Genomic DNA, 21,337 nt, shown 5'->3' on the forward strand with positions numbered 1-21,337 from the left:
TTTATTAGAAGCACTTTAGTAAGACAATCAATAAACATAAAACAGAAGGTGAGACATTGGCAATCATTACAAAGAAAAATTATCCCAGTTGCAACGTAAATAACATATCTGAGTAGATATTGACTAGCCAATGTGTGCTGGTAAATACCTAAATGCTGTATTTTCCAAAGAATGATCAGTGGGAATTCCATAGTTCAGCTTTATCTTTCTATCGGAAGACTGTAATAAGATCCTCAAATAGCCTTGGTCAGGACTCTTTGAGGCACTAAGACAGGTATATTTTGTAAGTTCTTTTCCTGTAAGTCAACTAAGAAAGGGATGGGAACTAAGATTTATTGAGCTTCTACTTTAAACACAAAGCTTGATACTGTACATATGTTATTTTATGTAATCCTTGCAGCAACCCCACAAGTAGGTGTTATCTCCATTTTATAGATGAAAAATCAAACTCGGAGAAAAATCAAATTTGAAGAAGTTAAGTGAATTTCTCATGACTAATAAATAGCAGATCAGCATTCAAATCTAGGGTACCCTGAATCCAGACCCCATGTTCTGCCCTTTCTATCATGCTGCCTTCAGTGCAGATGTGATTAAAGAATATAATCATTATTAAAGTATAGATTTATCTTTTTAAAATTCTGTTTATGAGTTGCTAAATAAAAATTTGGTGGGGAAAGCTATCACAGTTTTATATAACATACATCACTTTGATATTTCTAAAAATGACATAATAGTTTTCCCTATTTCATTTTTTATACTACAGATTTTTAACGTGTGCCCATATGTCTGCTGTTCTCAGCACTGGAGATACAGCAGTGGGCAAAATAAAAATCATACATGCTCTTGTGGAACGTGCACCGTAGTGGAGGAGACAGACAGATGTCAAACAAATGATCACACACAAAATTATACAAGTTATAAAATATGATAAGTACTATAAGAAAAAATAAAGCGTGATGGGTAAAACAATAAGTATTAACAGAAGTGTGGGGAAATGAGGAGACCAGGGAGTCAGCTTTTCTGTCTGCTAGTCCACACTTCCTGTCAACACATTTATTTAGGTGTGTGGGATAGGGGACATTCCAAGTCCACTCAGCGGTCTCTAGTTTGGGTGACTGAGTTTATGGTGAGATGGGGGACCCAGGAAGGGGAGCAGATTCGAGGGTGAAGGTGAGTTTGGGCTTTGGGGGTTTGAGATTCCTAGGACTTTTCGATAGACACATGAGTGGAGGACATCCATGGGGTGGCTGGAGACAAAGAGAAAGATAAGCAGAGGGACTGTAGATTTAGGAGTTACACCCAAGTAGGTAGTAGATAAAACTGAGGTGACCTCTGCAAGATGGGTTGGATTTGAAGTTGAGGGGAAAAATTTAGTTATTATTTTCAAAGGTGGCTATTTAAAAGTCAGTCAGCATTTCCCAGGGTAGACGCCTCAAAAACCTGTTTCAGAAGAATGATAGTAAGTGTTCCTCAAAATAAAGAAATCAACGTTCTGTCAGCAATAAGTTTGGGAAGCAGGTTAAAGTTTTAAAAGTTCCTCAGCCTTTAATATACTGCTGTGCCTCATTTCCCAAACATATTGGACCATTGAACTTTTTGTCTTAAGGAGTATTTTGTAGAAATAATATTCTACAAAAGACCTGCTGGGAAACGCTGGACCATGAAGTATAAAGGCTTATATTTAAGAATGTTCATGGTTTTCGGTGGGCAGACTGGAGTTTAATCAAGAGAAGACTGAAACTGGGAATAGTAAAATGCATATTTGAACTGGCAGGTAGAAGTATTTGAAGCCAGAGAGGGGAGCTGTTGTAGCCGGCCCATCAGGAAATGGCAGTGACAAGAGTGAGGTTTTGAAGATTAGGATGTATCGAGGAGGGAATGGTTTCAGACAGGGACATCGTCTAGGACAGGAAGCTGATAAAGACATGAATGATAGAGATGCCTGGGAAATAGACAAGAAAGTGTGAACCTGAGAAACATTTTGAGGGAAGGAATTGTGGGACTTGGTAATAGATTAGAGTAAAAGAAGAGAAAGGCAAGGATGGCAATACAGTTTCTGGCTTGGGAGAGGAAGAAAGATACACAGAAGAATGAAACGAAAACCCTAACAGAGTTATGGCTAAAGCACTTCCCAACTCCCTGCTGGATTTCTAGAAAACAGAATACAACTCTGTCTGAAAGTACAGTCAGATCCCTTCAGCGTTTTCAGTTCAATGGCATGAGACTAAACAGTTTTGAGAAATTTTGAACATAGATCTAAAATACTATGTCCATAATGTCATGTCCAGTCTTCACGTGGCCAAAAAATAAGCTCCAAATGTATAATTAAGAAATATGCTAACGCTGCTGAAATCGACTCTTTTAAATCTTGAATTGCTCAAAGAAACATGAACAGTTCTCTGGTCACCTTCATTGAAATGCCCTACATTAAATCTGGCATTTACAGTTTCACATTCAGCAGCAAGCTAGAAATCACACATTTTCGAATTCTAAGCAGAAATTAGTTTTAGATTTATTTGCTTTCTTTCCAAATGTGTTAGTGCCTGAGGGCTCTGACAACAACACACGTTGTTTTACAAAGGAAAAAAGTACTGTTTTGTTTTTAAAGGCGTGCTTTTTTTCTCTCTCTCTTTAAAAAAACGTGTCTGCTTTCTTTTTTCCAGGTGACATTTACAAAGAGGAAATTTGGGTTGATGAAGAAGGCGTATGAGCTGAGCGTGCTGTGTGACTGTGAGATCGCGCTGATCATCTTCAACAGTACCAACAAGCTGTTCCAGTATGCCAGCACGGACATGGACAAGGTGCTGCTCAAGTACACCGAGTACAACGAGCCGCACGAGAGCCGGACGAACTCAGACATCGTGGAGGTGAGCGCGCATGCGTGCCTGGTGAACCCCAAACAGGCAGAGCCGTGGGTGTTCAGACCTCCCCCTTCCCTTCCCCCCAACACAAGCACATCTTCCTTTACCTAAGATGTTCATATTCCATTCCCACAGGTGTACCCAGGTTTATGGCCCCAACTATTACTCCACTCTCTCTCTTTCTCAAAATGCAAGTTAGAGCGGTATGGTAATAGGGACTGCATGAATCTGGTCCTTGCTAGAAATCAGGCACCTGTGTCAAATTATTAACCTCATCCTTCAAGAGTCGTCACTGTCCACCGCAGTGTCAGGCCACCAGAATGGGGAAGTGTGGCCAGGGGATGGCTCGCCCACATTTTAGATTACTTCTCATGATTTCTTTTAAGTATATGCTAGTTTCCCAGCAAAGAAAGAAAATATTTTAAAATGAGCTCACCTCAGCTTTTTCATTTTATGTCTCTTCTTTCTAATTCATTCTTCCTAATGTATTCATGCTGAAGGAGTAAAGACAATTATTCTCCTAGAAATCTTTTCCCCCAAATTATATCATTTAATATAACACTGTTAATATACATGGAATCAGAAATCTGATGGAAATGAATTTCTAAATGTTACTTGGTATTTTATCAAAGTTAGATTTAAAACATTGTCCCATTGTGCCAAAAATAAATAAGCATGGTGTTGAAACTCAAAAAATATTTTTGATTTGTTAGCATAAGTAACATTGCTGTACAATTTTAAATGCTTCTCACATGTATCCTATTTAAATGTTACTGCCTTATAGTACCCTTTGTAAGCAATGAATACTAAACCTAAAAGGAAGAGGTGTAATGAGGTATATGTCCCCGTTATACAGAGATATAATGCCCCCCATCTGTCTATTTTCCTCACCTATATATCTCCTTGTGGTTTCCTAGATTGTGACTGCTTTCCCAGAATTAAGAGAAAATAAATGTTTCAAAAGTATGTATTCAGCATCAATCTGCCAGAATACAAGTTATTCTTGCTATTGCTTAAATTGTTTAAACTGGTTTTAAAAAAAATCTAGTTTTAATCCCGATCAAACTAATCTGCCTCTCACATCCATCTTCTTTACCTGTTATAATTGTCTAAGATTAATTCTCGTTTCTTTACTTTTATTTGGAAGTTTTTTAAAAGTATTGAGCTGATCAATTAAATTTTTTTATTTTTTGCCTAGTAAGGCCAAGCAGATAAGTTCAGAGAAACAAAAGTAGATGATGAGTAGACCTAATGTGGTGTGTATTTTAAATACTTTCAGATTTGCATTACTACATATTTAGTTTTTCATTGACTGATAATTTTAATTGTGGGCTTGCTTTGATCTTGAAATTTAAGATCATTTATAAAACTTACCTAGTATGTATTTCAGATAGTATTTTATTCATGTACACATATAAGTGTGAAAATACATAAACATAAATATTAACAGACAGTTGTCAGTTGTCAAACCTCATGAGTGCTTTCATGTGCATGTTTGTGTACATTCACACACATTTAACATAAGTTCTGAACAGAAAACAACTCTATACTCAAAACTCCACCTCATTACCAAAATCATTACAACAAATATTTCAGGGTAACAAAAAAATCTGAATTGGAATTTGTCATCAGACTTGAACTGCTCCAGTTCTTAATATGACGGGAAGTGAAGTAGAACCATATTAAACTAGTTGAAAATTTGTTGACTTTTAAAATTTGTTTTCTAAAGAGTTTAAAAATCTATAAAATTGTATTCTGAGGGCTTTGCTCAGGAATATACTATGTGGTTTAAAGGAGATTTAAAACTTCACATACTCTAGAGATTTTCATATTCTTGGACAGATGGGTATCTGAGGTAGACTTCTTCAAGGTCATGAGAAGAACATTGGGTTGAAAGTTAAAGGGCTTGCACTTGAACCCTTGCCTTGCACAGTCTTAGTGGGTGACAAATGAGCTACTTCTCCTGGGGGGGCGGGGGAGGGGGTAGTTTTCTCATCTCAAAAATGAAGGCAGTGAATTTGAAAGTCTGTACAATGTAATTCTTTAAAAAGCAAAAAGAGAGTAAAGTAGCAACTCCACTATTATCCTGCACTTAACATCAGTAGATAAAAGTTATGAATCTCTCAAAACGACATTCTGAGGCTCCTAGACCAAAACTAGAGATGGTTTGATTCTTTGGATGAAAATAACATATAAGTCTAACACGCTGTGGGACTGCCCTGCTCAACTAAGTGAATCACACAGTCTTCACCCATTCGGCTTTCCCACACTTTAGTAATAACTGAGATGATAGAGAAAGAAGTAAAGTGGGACCCCTAAGCTTGACAAAGTTTATACCATAAAAATACATAGAGTACTCTCCAAAGTGCATTTCACTGAAATCAGTATGCTTGAGATACTTGGTGGAGAAGAGGGGATCTGGGTAGGAAGCTGCGTTTTTAACGAGTTTCCCAAGTAATTCTTAGACACACTAAGTTTGAAAACCTCTAGAAGACTAAGACGTAATTGTGTTGGAGGCTAAGAACTTGTGATACATCAGCGACTTGAGAAATCCATTCTTAGAGTGGATCTAACACAAAGTTGAAAGTTAGGGTAGTTTACTACTCCTGGGTAAGATTTTAAAAATTTTAAATCCTATTATTTTAACTTAATGTAATACAGTTAACTGAGTAAGTTTAATGAGGAACATAATATGTTTCATGAAGGGTCATTAGTTTTATATTTCCCATTTGGACCATTACCCCCTCCCTTAACCTTCTGAAAACAGTTTACTCACAAGAAAAAAAGATTGGCGCAGAGAGAGAAATAATATGATTCCCAGCATTCAGACTGAAATACAAATTTCTGGGCCGTACCAGAGTAGTGTTACAAGGTCATAGGAAATTGTGCAGCACGTGGGTGTTGAAAAAGATTCCTTCTTTTAGCAAAAAAGCTCTTCGTAATTATCATATCTTTGCTTGATAATTAGCACTACTGTTACAATGGCACAAAGGCTTACAAAGACTTAATAGACAAACTGGGATCTTTTTTTATTATTATTACATTACAATGCAGCTTGAATATCTGTTTAGCTACAATATATAAATATGCCAGATTTTGTAAATGTGTTAAATTTTTAATCCATTGGTTAGAAAAAAACCCAAAAAACAGTTATTGTATTAAAAGCACTTCCTTTGAAGAAAGTCCATTTTATTTAACTCTGTGACAAGTATACTAGATATTTATCCAAAATGCTAGCTTGTGAGGCAGTGGAAATTCAGTAGGGGCTCTGATGGTATTAAGGAACTGCCCCCTTCATCTCTTCCACCTGTCTAGCGCCACTCCTGGTTCTCTTAGCTGCCTTCCTGCTCTCACAGTTGATGCTGAGCTCTATTCTGGAAGGAGACGTGGGGTTGAGCCTTCAGGATGACCTGAAGATGGCAGATCCCACGGAACATGCTGTAAGCCCATAAGGCCATTCCTTCACTCAGTGATGCTTTAGCAGGCACCAGCTTATGCTCAGCACTGGTCATGGAATTCTGAACCAGGAGACAGGCATTTGTGTTAAGGATATAAAAAATATATAAAAATCAGCTTGGAAACGATTGGAGGGCAAAGGAGCAATAATCTCTTTAATGTAGTACAAGCTACTGAAAGGAAGCCTTAAGCTAAACAATTCAATAAAACTTTCAAACAGGTCGTTGATCACCAGATCATTCCAGGTGACCCTTGGAGTGACAGAAGTCCCAGACAAGTCACCTCCATATCCAGCACATGTTTTCTAACTGCAAAACCCATATGGGAGCATCACTTAGCACCCTGCCAGGAGGGAGCCTCTCACCGCTCAGTGACTCAGTGATTCTATTGAGCTGCTCGTCTAGTCTGGGCCAGTGGCTAAGAGACTAAGTGTGGACGTGGAATAAAACGCAATGCCCCATGCTGCTCCCTGGCAAATCAAAAAGATGGATGTAACACTTACAGAAGGAACCTTTGATCCACAGCTCTCTAAGTAGAAGATTATTGGCTTTTTTTTTTTTTTCAGATGCAAGGATGGGCAAGAAGAGAGAGAGAGAGAGAGTGTGTGTGTGTGTGTGTGTGTGTGTGTGTGTGTGTGTGAGAGAGAGAGAGAGAGAGAGAGAGAAGAGCGGGGGCGGGGAAGAAAGTAAGGGGAGAATGAGATGATATTTACGTGAAACTTTATTTTCTGTTACCTGATTCCTGTTTAGATTTAAAGACTTCTAAGAACAGTTGTTCCAGCAAAATATCTCCTTGCACAGTAATACTTAAGGCCTGAAGTGGGTCTGAAAAGGCCTTAAAATAGCTTATAAACTTCAGTGTTCCACAGTGCTACTGGAGGTTATCAATAAATTAACTACCTTTACATAGTTGGTGAAAATTAAGAACAATTTTTGTAGAAAAGCAAATGCAGTAAATAGTGGAATTGGACTTCTTTACAAACTCTGTATTACAAAATTCATAAATAGATGTAAAATATAAAAATATGTCTCTTACTTGAGCTTTCATTGTATCTAACCCAATTAAATAGGTTCCAATTTTATACTTATATAAAAATATAGATACATGACATTATTCTTATGCATACTTTATAGATGTATATTACATAGCTACTTTTCTTAAAAGAAAAAGCACATTCACTTATTTGTTTGGTCATTTGTTGAATTTTCATTCTTTCATGTGTTCACTGAACAAAGATTGGCTGAATTCTTGCCATATGCTATGTGCCATGGAATGCCTGGAGATATGAACATAAACAAGGCCCCTCAAGGACTCTTGGTCCTTAAGATTGCTCACAAGGCCATGCATGATCTGGCCCCTGTATTTCTCTTCCTCTCTAGCCTCACCTTTTGCTATTTCCCTCCAACCAAACCCCCCCAGTTCCCATCCTATACTCAAGCCACCTAATGATGTTTATATCCTTCAACTTCTCCAAACCTTGTTTGTTTTGTCTTCAACATTCCTTACTAGGCCTTTACTTGGCTTTTATTTATCCTTCATTCAAGTCAGGTCCCAATTTATACTTTTGGAAGTATCCTGGAGATGCCTCATAACTTGTGTTAGGTGCTTTTCCTGTATTACAGTCAGAATATGTTCTATTTTCCCTATCAAGGCACTGTTGAAGCTGTTATTCAATTGCTTGTTCCACACTAGATTTTAAACTCCTGGAGGGCGGGGACTGTGCACATTTTGTTTATTATCACATCTCCTGGGCTTTAATGTGAGGTCTAGAGAATGTTAGGCCATCAGAATATATTTGTAGAAAAAAATAAACAGGAGAAGACAGTTATAATAGAATACAGCCACATGATTATCATACAGCATAATGTTATTCATTTAAAGTATGAAAAATATTTGTATAGCTCCAATGAAACAGTTTATTAAAATTTTATAAATTTTATCAAAGCACAATCAAAAACTACAGTAATCTAGACCTGTGCCATCTAATAGAGTAGCCACTAGCCACAGGCGGCTAGTGACTGTCAAGTGGGACAAGGGGAGATGTAGAATGCATTGATATCCAGGAAGTTCTGTGAGACAGCACCAGTCTAGACTGAAAGATGAAAAGGGAGGCATTGAAACTAATGGTGTTTTCAAATCAACACCAGGATTAATCCTTTAATATGAAATTTGAGCAGTGCATTTCAGAAGTGAAGAACTGTGTAGCCTTGAGATTTTAGAATCCAGAACATAAATGTTCGAGAGACACCAGTTTGGAACTAAACACTCCTCGTAAAACTAAAAGCACATTTCACCCCTCACACCAATAACCACGCAGTCGATCAGTAAACTCACTATCTGGTCTGAAAGGCACTTTTGAGTTGTCCAGGCTGACAGGGAGCACAAGCCGCATAAGCTAGGTAATGTGTGCTGCTTTTTTTTAAAATGTGAAGCTTGTGAAGGGGAAGATAGTTAGGTCTTTCTTGTTACTGCTTTAAACTTACTTGAAGCAACGTGGGCCAGTAATTTAACTTTATAATTAGTAATTAATTTCTTTAGAAAAGCAGTTTTTTCAGGAACTTAGTAAAGTAATATTCTTGAGCTATGTTAAAAATTCTTCTTAGGTTACTATAAATTATAATTAAAATAGTTCTTATTGCGAGTAGCTCAGTAACACTGCCCTGTCCTCTGTTAAACCAAGTATATAATTGCTTTTCAATAGATAGTATTGAAAAATGAAGAAAGGATGAGTATATTCTGTAAAGATTTAAACCTTCAGTGTTGAGGCTTCTAAGGAAAACGAGAAAGAAATGATTTTTGTAAAAAAAAAAAAAAGGTTTTGTATATTTCTCCTAAATTGTAATGCTCATTTTTGTTTCTATATCTTTAAAAGACTTTTACTAGTCCCTGTAAATCATATTTATATTTGTTCCCCAAAGTCTAAAAGGAGAAACGTGTCTAAAAATATATTCATATTTCTCATTTCTATCACAATGGATTTTTTATATGTCACATTTGAAAATCCATTCCTTTTTAAAAATAATGCTCTTGCTTAATTTGCATATGTTTTGTAAACATGAAAAGCTGCTTCACATCTCAGTTATTAAGAAAATCACTGTTGAACAAATGAAGTGCCTGTTAGATTACTTAAGTTATATGCACAAGGCAATAAAACTGAATTTCCTCTCATCTCTTTCATTGCACAGCTCTAATGGCTTAATACTAACACAGAGTCAACAGAAAATTGTTTAATAACAGTAAGAGCAGAAAAGACAATAGGTTTCAAAATGCAGCCTTTTGTCAGTAGTGAAACTGCTTTATCATTATCAACATCACCATTTTATCATTATTATTTTATATGAACCACCTTGAACTGGAGCAGACCAAAGTCCTCATGATTTTTTTTTCTCAATATCCAAAAGTGAAAGGGGGAAACGTATTTAGCCTGGATCATAATCGTCAATATTTAATGATATTTACAGAGTTCATGACATGTAGAACTTGGTGTTCGACAGCACATTTGAACCAAATGTTGCATTCTAGCCCTTGATAGCCCCTAGGTAAAAGTAACATTGTTTGGTTTAAAACATGTCAAATAAGATATCAAAGAGTAGAACATCTTTACTTCCTCAGGATTGGTATTAAATATATGGCTGTGAAATATTCAAAAGTGAAGTTTTAGTAACAATTTCAGAGCCCTTCCTAGAGTCAGAATAGAAGATAATGAGTCTTTGATCAAAGGATGTTTATTATTTCAACTGCCTCACTGCGTTTTTTAAAATTATTATTATAAATCTATTTCCCTTCCCTAAAGGAAATGATGATATTTTATTTATCTCTGTAACTCCAACTGCCAGCTCAATGTATGGCATATTGTAGACAGTTAATAAATATTATATATATATATATATATAAACACACATACATATTTACATATATATACATACTTACGTGTATATATAATATGTATAAAACAACTTACTGATGGTCATTATGGTATAAATGTTAAAATTTACCAAATTTTCTTCATTGAAATCAGATAGGTTCTAATAGTAATAAAAGTGAGAATCTTTCAAGAGAACCAGAGATGAATAAAGGTGGTTGCTGTGTAAGAATAAAACAAATAGGCACAGGAGACCACATAGAAATATTCCCTGTAGTCCTGGTGGAAAGCAAAAGACTTTCAGACCAACCGATATGGATTCCTGGAAAAAAGAGGTACAATGCTAGTACTTTGGCCAGGATCTGACAAGAGATATCAGAGGGTCTCAAACAAAATGCCTCTAGCCCCATCTGAATCACTGGGGGATCTAATTGAAAGGCCGATTCTGATTCAGTGAACGTGGGGCAGGGCCCAAGAGTCTGTATTTCTGACAAGCTCCCAGGTGATGCTGATGCTGCTATCTGTGAACCAAGCTCCGGGTAGCAAGCATCCAGACTTCCCTTTCCAAATATCTATTTTCTCCAGCATGGAGTTTGAAAGTACATTTTTGAACATTTATCATACCGTAAAACAAAGATTTTTTAAAACCGCTATTTGGTGAAACTGACTCTTGAAAGCAAGTGCGTTACATTTTTGGAAGTACTACAGTATAAAAGGCCTGTCATCACACAGTGAGGTGAGCACTGCTTCTCCTGGCCACCTCCCTTGTGAGCGCCCATCAGCTGATAGTGGCTCCCTAGAGCATGTGTTGAGGGAGCTTCTGAGTTCCAGACCAGACTCGGCAGGGGGTGTGTGCTGTGGGTACAGGGAGTAGTGGCAGCTATGCTTTCCTCATTATCCTCATGAGCAAAATAATTCATAGGACATTCTGGGAAAAGACTCCAGACTCGATCATTAAAAGGACTATAATTAGGCAAATGCTGCATATGCATACAACAGATTGGGTGGATAGATTATCTTATTGGAAATATATCTCATTTTACTAATAGCTGTTTGGCATGTTATCCAGTCATGTCTCAGCGGCATTTAGTGTATTCTGTGTTACCCTGAAGTTTAGCCACCTGATGGAAGTTTTGAATAAGGAAAAAAAAATTCCCTGTCAATTATTTCTAAAGGTCATAGAGTTAATGACTAGCTGGGAGGTTAATTAGATTCTGAAAGCCTCTTCATATCAATTAAATCTCTTATCTTTGTTTTAGTAAATAAACTCAGTAACTGTTTAGAGCTACTGTTTTAGGATAAGAAATGCTGTAAACAGTAAACCCTACAATGGGTATTTGGTTTTTTCCCTCACATATGATAAAACATTATTACAAAAAACTTTATGTATGAGTTACGAATAGTAACTCTTATTCAAGAATTTCTGAATTAAAAACTTTATTTTTTGAAATACCATGCAAATTACTCCTTAATCATAAACAAGTGCCATCACTGTGACCTCAAGAAAACCATTTAGGGGAGAAAAACTAAGATCAGAGTTACCCTGAGAATGAGCTGCAAATCTAAATCCAACCCCACTCTCTGTTCCCCACTCTCTGTTCTCTAAACTTTTGATTTGAAAAGTAAACTTTTGGTTTGAAAAGTAACCAAACCCTTTTCAAGGTTACTTGTACACATTTGTGAATAAGTAGTATATTTAATGCTTATGGCTGACAATCACATATTCAGTCATTTCTATCATGTGAATTCTCTTTGGATAATATAACCAGATTTCAGATGAAATGAAACATCTGCACTAATCATTAAGGTACCCACTAGCTGCATGTGCCTATTTACATTTTAATTAATTGAAATTAAATAAAATTAAAAATTTAGTTCTTCAGTCTCACTGGCCACATTTCAAGTGCTCCATTGCCACATGCGACTAGCGGCTCCCGTATTGATCAGGATAGGTACAGAAATGTTCAGCACCCCCGGAAATCTTCTATTGAGCAGCCCTGATGTAGGGGTGAAACTGGCAAATCTAGTGTTCTTATTCATGAGGTAACTAGCATGATGGTTGATAGATACAGCCTAATAAAGGACCCGTAAACTGGAGAGGCTGCACCCAGCCATTCCATCTTTCATTTCCACGGCAGGCATTGGTTGCATCCCCACTGGGTGTCAAGGTCTGTGCCAGGGCAGAGAGAACTAATTAGGAAAGCTGGGTCATTCAGCGTTTACTCCCAGGAACAGAATATTTGTTAAAGTAAATGGGTTTCTGTGGAGTGAGATGAGAGGATGGAGGGAACACTGAAGCTGAAGTTAACCCGAGGAAGAAGAGAAAATGGAGGAAGGGACAGGAAAGAGACGTAGGGGAGCAGAAGCAAGACAGGTCGACTCTAAATTTTTCCACCAGGAAGGGAACGCGCAGGCATGCACAGGTTCTTCTAATGTTTCCTAATTACGTATGCGAGGAATTTTATCTTCACCTGGGCTTCGTGATTGGGTTCTCCTTCAGTGTGGTGGTTCTGAATTAATTTCACATGGGGAAAAAGAAAGCTGCAGAGTGATTCTCCTAAAGAATGTTTGTTGATGCATTATCATGAGAGTTTAAATTTTACATTTGGGAAATGGAACTTTAAAATTCCCACAAATTTGGAAAGAAGTTAAGTTCCAGTTGTGGCACCACACATTAGTTCTCTAACGTGGGGCAAGTTATTTAACGTTCTTGGGCTTCAGATTCCTCCTCTGAGTATTGTCGACCCTGACCCATCCTTCCTCACAGGGCTGTGGTGATGATTACAGGCTATAAAAGATGTCAGAGCCCAGTGTCAACTGTTAGATAAGGTGTTTTTATTTTCAACATCAAGGGAAAAGTTCAGGTAATTAAAGCTGTTTTACCAAAGGACAAAGAAGAAACAAATTAATAGGTATATTAATTTTATATTAATAGGTATATCATTTAATAAATATTGCATTCTTAAGTAACTATAGCATTTATATAAATTAAGAAGATCTAATAAAGGCCAATGAATTGATTTTCTTCCACAAGCATTTGTGAAATGTTCCCTATGTGCAAGGCATTGTGCTGAGTGCATTAAGAAATGCGGCACTGGGCTTCCCTGGTGGCGCAGTGGTTGAGAGTCCGCCTGCCGATGCAGGGAACACGGGTTCGTGCCCCGGTCCGGGAAGATCCCACATGCCGCGGAGCGGCTGGGCCCGTGAGCCATGGCCGCTGAGCCTGCGCGTCCGGAGCCTGTGCTCTGCAACAGGAGAGGCCACAACAGTGAGAGGCCCGCATACCGCAAAAAAAAAAAAAAAAAAAAAAAAAGAAATGCGGCACTGATTATGACACGCCACTGCCCTCCAGGGCGGCTACCCCATTGTGGACACAACGTGCACAGTATTTGTTCTCTCATTCAGCAGATATTGATGAATGTGAAGGCCGTGTGCCAAACATTGTGCTAGTTACTGGTGATGCACCGTGACTCTCCTACCCAACAGTCTGAACCACGATAAGACTGAGAGTACAGTGGGATAACTGAAGGAAGTGAAAGTAATTACAACTGTGCGCATCTGACAGCATCCACCTCATGCTGGATTACAGATGAAAGCACAACTTTGATAAGTAGAGTAGGTTGATAGGCTAAGCCAATCTGCAAGTCATTTATTCCCATTTAAAGTAAAAGTGAGACTAATAAAGGTAATGATATAGAGATATATAAATGCCTGTGTATACACACACATATCTATGTGTATATGTGTTGGGTTGGCCAAAAAGTTCATTTGGGTTTTTCTATAAGATCTTATGGAAAAACCCAAACGAACTTTTTGGCCAGTCCAATATATGTAGCAGCCTTTAATTTTGTTTCCCATTGGCATTGGACTTTTTAATATATGGTTTCTCTGTAAACGTGGTTACAATTTTTAGGGAAATTCTATAGAATACAAATGTTTGAAAAATGCAATCAATATATTACCTTTAAGTTTGATAAAAGGGTCTCTGGTGTTGAGAAAGGAAACCTTAAAGTTACATTGGACATCCTCCTCTGAACTTTACAGATGAGGTTCCCCCCACCCCTCTTCCTTAAATTCTAAATCATGCTACATCTGGCTGAGAGGCTGGGAAATTGTTACATGCCTGTGTAACATTCTTATAACCTAATAGTTCTACAACTCTTCTCGCAGTTTAATCATTGGAGAATGTTCTTTGTTTTTGCAGTCACTGTTTCACATAGTAACAGCTTGTTGTATTTTGGTCTGTTTGCCAGAGGGAAGGTTTATTTTTAAAACCCTGAACTCTGAATTTTTCTTTATTTTTCCAAGATTGAAAGCAGCTGAAATGCCTGGAGTTACAGGTTGAAGGCTGCTTTACAATATGTGAAGGGACGCTTCTTTCCCTCCTCCCTTTGTGTGTGTGTGTTAAAATTTTTTCCTAACAAATGTCTTCTAACTGGTAGTTGTCTAAAAATAGAAAACTGCCTAACTAAAAATAGCCTGGCTCTCTTTCGAGCCAAGGAAAATGGAGAGGAATAGGCGTGGAATAGAAGGCTGAGTAATCCAGTTCTATTCATTCAGAGAAACCTTTGAGAATGCGGGCGATGATAAAGTGCCCTCCAAAAACCACAGGCCTGACTCTCCCTTCAGACTTCTAGGTGCCAATAAACATTTTAGCCCCAGGACACATTTTTTCTTTCTCATAGGTTGTAAACATTTTCTGAAAGACAAGGCTTTGTTTCACAGAACCTGACAAACTGCCATAACTAACTAACTTTCCTAAGGTCTTAAAAATTCATATTTATAACATGTATTTTAAAAGAGCATCTTAAATGAAAGTATTGTAAAATAATGTACATAGTGTAATAATTAGGAGGAAACTGTTATAATAAAAACCGCTTACTGCTTGCAATTAAACTTGAAACTTTAGAGTTTCGCAGAAAGAAAATTATCCTGTGACTCATTGTAGCTAAAGAGAGCAGCTGACTTATTTTAGTTTAGCTCCCCTAGATGCAAAATTCTCTTGTTAAGTATATATCCCCTTGATATACCAATACTTAGTCTCTTTCTTACAACTATAGTTTTCATCCAAGCAGATTTTCACTTTTAATTTTTTAAATGGAGTAGAAACTACTTTGAAAAAGAACACTTTGAGAGTAGGATGGCTTTCAGTTTAGAGAAATGGAATTCTGCATAAGCCATAAAAAAAAATACATAAGCCAGTTTTGCAATGGTAACGCTTTTTTTTTTTTTTCCCATTTTGTTTTGCTTCAGTAATCTGAATAACCAGGTCAAACATAGCAACAGGGTGTGGAAATGTCAGCACAGTTCATGGGGTTATACGGGTCTGAGCATTGTTATGTTCAGTTCCTGTAATGCTGCTGGTGATAAGACTCTTGAGACAAAGGACGATAATTGATGGAAAGAGACTTAAATCATTGCTAGAAGAATCAAGGTCCTTGTATCTGTGTACATCGACTCTTTTGGTCTCCTTCCGTCTTGTAAAGCATTTTGTCATCTTGCATGGTGGCCCCCTACTGCTGTTTGTAATGGATGCAGACCACAAGCGATTCCTTCATGCCGCATACAGGGTGTAATTGTGTCTGTGTGGTGTATTAGTAATTACCAAGCTGAATTCCCATATTGTATCTTTACTGCAGGCATGGAAAAATAGGACATACAACCCTGCATAGCCATTTTCAACCTAGATAGTGAGCCACTTAGAGCTATATCCCAGGGACAAAGCCTTTTATATGCACACTTTTTAAACAAAATTTTCATTGTTGAGTCATTTGTGCTATGCAGGATAAATTCAGTTTTGGAAATAATTACCTTTGATAATATATTCCCTTCTGACTTTTTAGCAAAGCCTTTGTAATATGGAAAATATTGCTATTTTAATTGCTAAAAAATCATTTTAACATTGCTAGATAACAGTGATACGAGCTAGAAAAACTATGCTAGACTATCATATGGAGAGACCAGTGCATGAATTACTACACAGAACAGATTGTATAACATTCATAAACATTAAATAATATAATTGTTTTATTAGCATTTTTACCTTACATAGGGATATTTTCATGTATAATTTATCCGTCTTGGCTCAAGCATTGTTAAACTTCAGAAAAAGCTGACAAATTTTTGTTACAGTGAGCAGATATAAATTAATAATTATTTCTTTGCTATAAAATTTGCATCCATTCTTTATATATTTTGTAACCAATATTGATTTGACTACCTCCTAATCACTGAGGATTTGCAATGTCTACAGTATTAGTTACCTGTAATAGAAGCCAAAATAACACAAGCAGAATGGTTTAAACACGAGAAGTTGTGTTTATTCTGTGCATCAAATGCTTATAATGACAGTTGAAAACTATTAAATACAATAGCAAAGAAATTAATATGGCTATTTCATTAGTGATAACCAATGACATTAGATTTATTTTGTGAATTATCAAAGCATGCAAGGTTTTAATTCCATTTTTACCTCCAACTTTAAAAGTGGGCTTCCAATATGTATATTTTAGAAGTTTACTTCCACTTTTATCTGTAGATGTTTTTATTCTAGCAATAATTGTTAAACTCCTAGGATGTACAGAACTTTATAGTAATGCTAGGAGAGATATGTTTGGAAGACATGATCTGTGACCTCACAAAACTTACAGTCTAGCTAAGGTAGAAAATACACATGTGAATCAACCAGACAAAACAGCATAACAGGCATTATGAGATATTGGGGGGGGGGCAGCATATAACGTAGTGTTTGGGAGCTTCAATCAGTTCGCAAACTGGAGCTAAACTGCCTAAGTTCTTATCCCTCTCCACTGCTTACCGGTTGTATGTCCCTGGGCAAGTCACTTAAGCACTCTTCGTCTTAATTTCCCCACTTGTAAATGGGGTTTAATAATAGTACCTAATACATAGTTATTATGACAATTAAATGACTGAACATTTTTTAAATGCTTGGAACAGGGTCTGGCCCATAGTAAGGTTTATGCTGAGGATACCTTGTAATCAAGTAGTAACTATAGGAAGTAGAATATTTTAAAAGTCAGGGAAGATGGCTATGATAGGTAGTCACTTTTAGGCACAAAGAAGTCAAGTGCAGAACGGTGGTTATGAATTGATGAAGAGGATGGGGCAAACCTTTCAAAAGACCAATTATGCAAAGATCCACAAGAAGAAAGGAGCAAGGGCATGAAAAATATTAGTTTGATAAGAATGGAAGGTTCACATACAGAAGGAGAAGTAAGAAAAATGGCAAGGGAAATGAGAGAGAGGAGGAAACAGGTAAATCACAGGTAAATGTCTGGTGCAGAATTAGGTGCAATACGGGAGGTATGAGAATGATACTGTATGGTCTCAAGCAGTAGAATAGCATAATGACAGCCAATTCTTGAGGAAGATTCTACTGGAAAATGTAAATAGATAGAAGCAATATAATTGTAAAACGTAGACGTGCCAAAACATTTTAATTTTTATAAGTAACGTGTATGTGTACATGCTACAAAGCCTAAAACTTTTCATTATACTTAAATATTTTAAGCCATTTATGTCATCCTATGAACATCTATGATTATAATATAAAAAAGTTGTTTTTGAAATACGCATGTAATTTCAGTTTGCACTGATAACACGCACATGGATTTCTCTGACTGAAGATGATATGTCAGCTGTAGTGTCTCAAAGGAGCAAATTATAGAGACCTCAGCAGGTGTATTTAAACTATATAAGCTTCTCTAGATTAAATTGAAGAAGAAATCAAAATCTATAAATTTTGAAGTTCCTAATGAAGTGTGTGCACTTTGAATGACCACATAAAGAGGTCAGGATTCTGGATACAATACCGCCAAATGTAAAAATTCTATCCTTACACTTTCACGTCTATAATCTAAAAGTCCAGCCTTTTTGTTGTTGTTGTTTTTACTGAAGTATAGTTGATTTACAATGCTGTGCCAATCTCTGCTGTACAGCAGAGTGACTCAGTTATACACGTAGAGACATTCTTTTTTCATATATTCTTTTCCAGTGTGGTCTGTAAGACAGCGCATGGTGTGGGAGAAGGAACAGGTGCAAGTTCTAGAGAGTCAGACAAGTGGGTTTCTCCCGCTTTCATAAACTCCATTCTCTTGGGCAAGTTTCTTAATCTCTGCTGAAGTTTAGCTTCATAAGCAGTAAAACAGGGATAGCAAATCTTGCTTTTGGTTTTTATTTTATAAGAATTAGCTTATATCAGGTACATATATAGCCATTAGCACATGTTGGGCGCATGATGCCCGTAAACATGTTATTTCCTTTCTTGTTGCTCCTTCCTCCTGCCTGTGTAAATGTAGGCAATATTTTCTTTCTACTCTCTCTCTCTGTCTCTCTGTCTCTCTCTCTCTCTCTCTTTCTCTCTCTCACACACACACACATTCATACCTTGGACATCGACTCTTCAGTATATTTTGTGATTACATTCAAACAAAATGTCATACTTTGTAAATTGTTACATGTAATACTTGTGTAATAAAGTCATGAAATTCTTCAGAGATAAGATCTTCACTATACAGATTTTAAAACTAGGGAAAAGGAAAAGAAAGGGAAAAACTAGGAGTCACAAGTAACTCTATTAACTAAAGCCAAAACAATTGAAAAAAATAGGTGGAACCCTGTCAGATAGAGGGGCTTGCCCAAGTTCTGTTGGTGAACTCTTGTAAATAGAGTTAGGATAGAATTTATTCCCTGGTGTTCCTTTTGAACTACTATGTATCCAGGGAAGAACAGAGTGAAAAGAGAGAAGGGGGGTTGGGGGGGAGGGAGGGCATGAGAGGGTGAGCTTGATTGAGGTTTTAAGGCAATGAAAGTAATTAGCAAAGCTAAGACAAGAGGGCCCTACACTACTAGTTTCTTTTCTGATGCAAAAAACAAATAATTGATTTCATTAAAATACTAGCCAGCCAACAGTGTTTATTATGATGATGTTGTTAGCAATAAAATATATGTCTCTTACATCATTTCTAGCTTGTATCTTTGCCCTGACTCCCTCAGTATTTTGATGGCAGTAACAATACGTGCTCTTGGAAGTGAGCCAAGCACTCTAAAGTATTACACATTTGGCTTAGTTCCAAGTGAACAGGTGTTTTAAATATTCCAGTCACATACCCACAATGTATATTGCTACTGGGGAAAGGATATTGTTTCTGATGTTTGCCTGACACTCTCCTCTGAATCACACCTATTTTGCACTCTGAAGACCTAGCAAAGATGAATTGTGATTTGAGGAAAGACAACCAGCAGAGCCCTAATATTACCTATAGGAGGTGCAACAAATTTATAGTTCTGAACTCTGCACCTGATATCTGGTTACTGAGGCCAAAGCACATGCTAATCAACATTCGAAGAAATGGGGAAACATTTTAGTGCTTTCCATGATTGAGTTCCTACAAACATGAGATATTTTATTTATATCAGAGAAAAATATAGTAAATTATATGATGGCAAACTATTTGTTATATTATGACTAGGGAAAGAAATTTGTTTTCCATTAGACACCATCATTCAGTTAGCAAACATCCTAAAATAAAACAACCTAACTTTTGTGGAATTTAAATTATGAAAGTGAAATATTTCCTTCTGGGGGAAAAAGATTAAAACAGCTATGCAGAAATACATCTACCCAGAAATAATTCTGAAGATCCTTTCAGAATTCTTAGCTTCATGGTATAGTGCATACACACACACACACACACACACACACACACACACACATATGCAGTGCATGTGAGACTGGCAGTTTTTCTAGCAGATGAACTCAGATATATAACTTCCATCTTCCTGTGTACCAGTTCCTATGTCAGATCAACAAAACTTTCATTGATTTCTATCTGTCCCTTTAGCTTCAGCAATGGAGTAATGTAATAAGTTGGGGTAGAGGAGCTTCCTAACTTCTCCCAGACATCTGCTTTGACTTCATTCCACCTCGGTATAGATTGGATTCCTCTGACCATTAGTCCATTATGTGCATTATCTTATGGAAACAGATTTTGGACTGTGTTTTGCTTCCTCTTTTAATGATACTGTTTCCCCTCATCTTTTAACAGTGGACTTTAAAAAGAAGTGGGACTCTATTCAGAATGATGGTGATGGCTGTTTGAGGCATTTTTAAACCATTAGGTGGTTAATATGTGGTTAATATTATTTATTCAACAGAAAATTGACTTTAAGCCTGTGTAAAAAACCACGTATCATAATTGTAAACTTCTTTTAAATGTTATGCAACTTTGTTTAATTTCAATTTTCAAAAAGTCCAGTTTCCCATCTGAGAGACTTGTGTGTGTTGGCCTGGCTGGGGAATCCTCCAGAGAAAACAGGGCAGCTAAGCCACTACGGAAGCAGAGTGGGTGACTGTGGGTGGCATTTCTCTGCTGAGTCAGGTCCGTGCCAGCCCTTCCCCAGGCTTTTACTAACAGTGAGGATTTTCTGACAAGATGCAAAACCCAAGTCTTGTGGTTCTTGAAATTCTCCTGCAGTTTTCCCCTTTTCCTTGGGACTGGGAAATTTTCACTTAAGGAGATCTCACTGCTTGCTCTGTCTTCCTGTAACTGCTGGAAAAAATTGGGAACTTTTACAGTCGTTCCTTTTACTTTTCCTCCCATCCGGCCTATAAAGTAACGGGGTTATCAGTATCATTTTGAAGACAAAGGAAAGGAAAGAGCTTATGTACTCATGTTTTAAAAGAAGAATTTTTATAATGCATACAAGATTTCTCCTTGATCCTGTAGCTTTGCCTAGAGAGAAACAATAGTTTCTCCATAAAAACATGCATTTCTTCTCTTTTCCCCAACCTACCCCCCTCCAACCCAGCAACAATGTCATCTCACAGTTACCAGCCTTGCATCACTTATCTACTGAAGCAAATTGAAGGGAAGGGCTGAGCAGAGTATGAATCTAAAGAATATACGCACCAAAAGATATAAAGCAACCTTTTTTCCTTAGGAACAGAAACTTTTTCCTGCGAAGTATTGTTTTAATGATTGCAGCAAACCTACACTTCACCCAGGTAGATACAGCCAAAACGTTATTACAAAGGACTTCCTTCCTCATCTTAAAAATATAGGGGTTGAAAAATTAAGTCACCTTTCTTTCCTTAGGTTTTCAACAATCTCCCCTTCATTTTAATTAGGTAGCTGCA

The 21,337-nt window shown here is 37.0% G+C and overlaps 1 protein-coding gene across 7 annotated transcripts in view; it reads left to right on the forward strand.

The window, feature by feature from the left end:
• Nucleotides 1-21,337, forward strand: part of MEF2C (myocyte enhancer factor 2C) — a 150,192-nt gene that overhangs the window by 70,476 nt on the left and 58,379 nt on the right. For all 7 annotated transcript variants that reach the window (XM_082620991.1, XM_082620993.1, XM_082620987.1 and 4 more), the window contains exon 3: nucleotides 2,664-2,867. In XM_082620991.1, the coding sequence (XP_082477117.1) occupies nucleotides 2,664-2,867 (204 nt within the window). The remainder of the gene's footprint in view (nucleotides 1-2,663; nucleotides 2,868-21,337) is intronic.

Source organism: Mesoplodon mirus (assembly GCF_964341445.2).
Source record: "Mesoplodon mirus genome assembly, chromosome: 5".
Lineage (NCBI taxonomy): Eukaryota > Metazoa > Chordata > Mammalia > Artiodactyla > Ziphiidae > Mesoplodon > Mesoplodon mirus.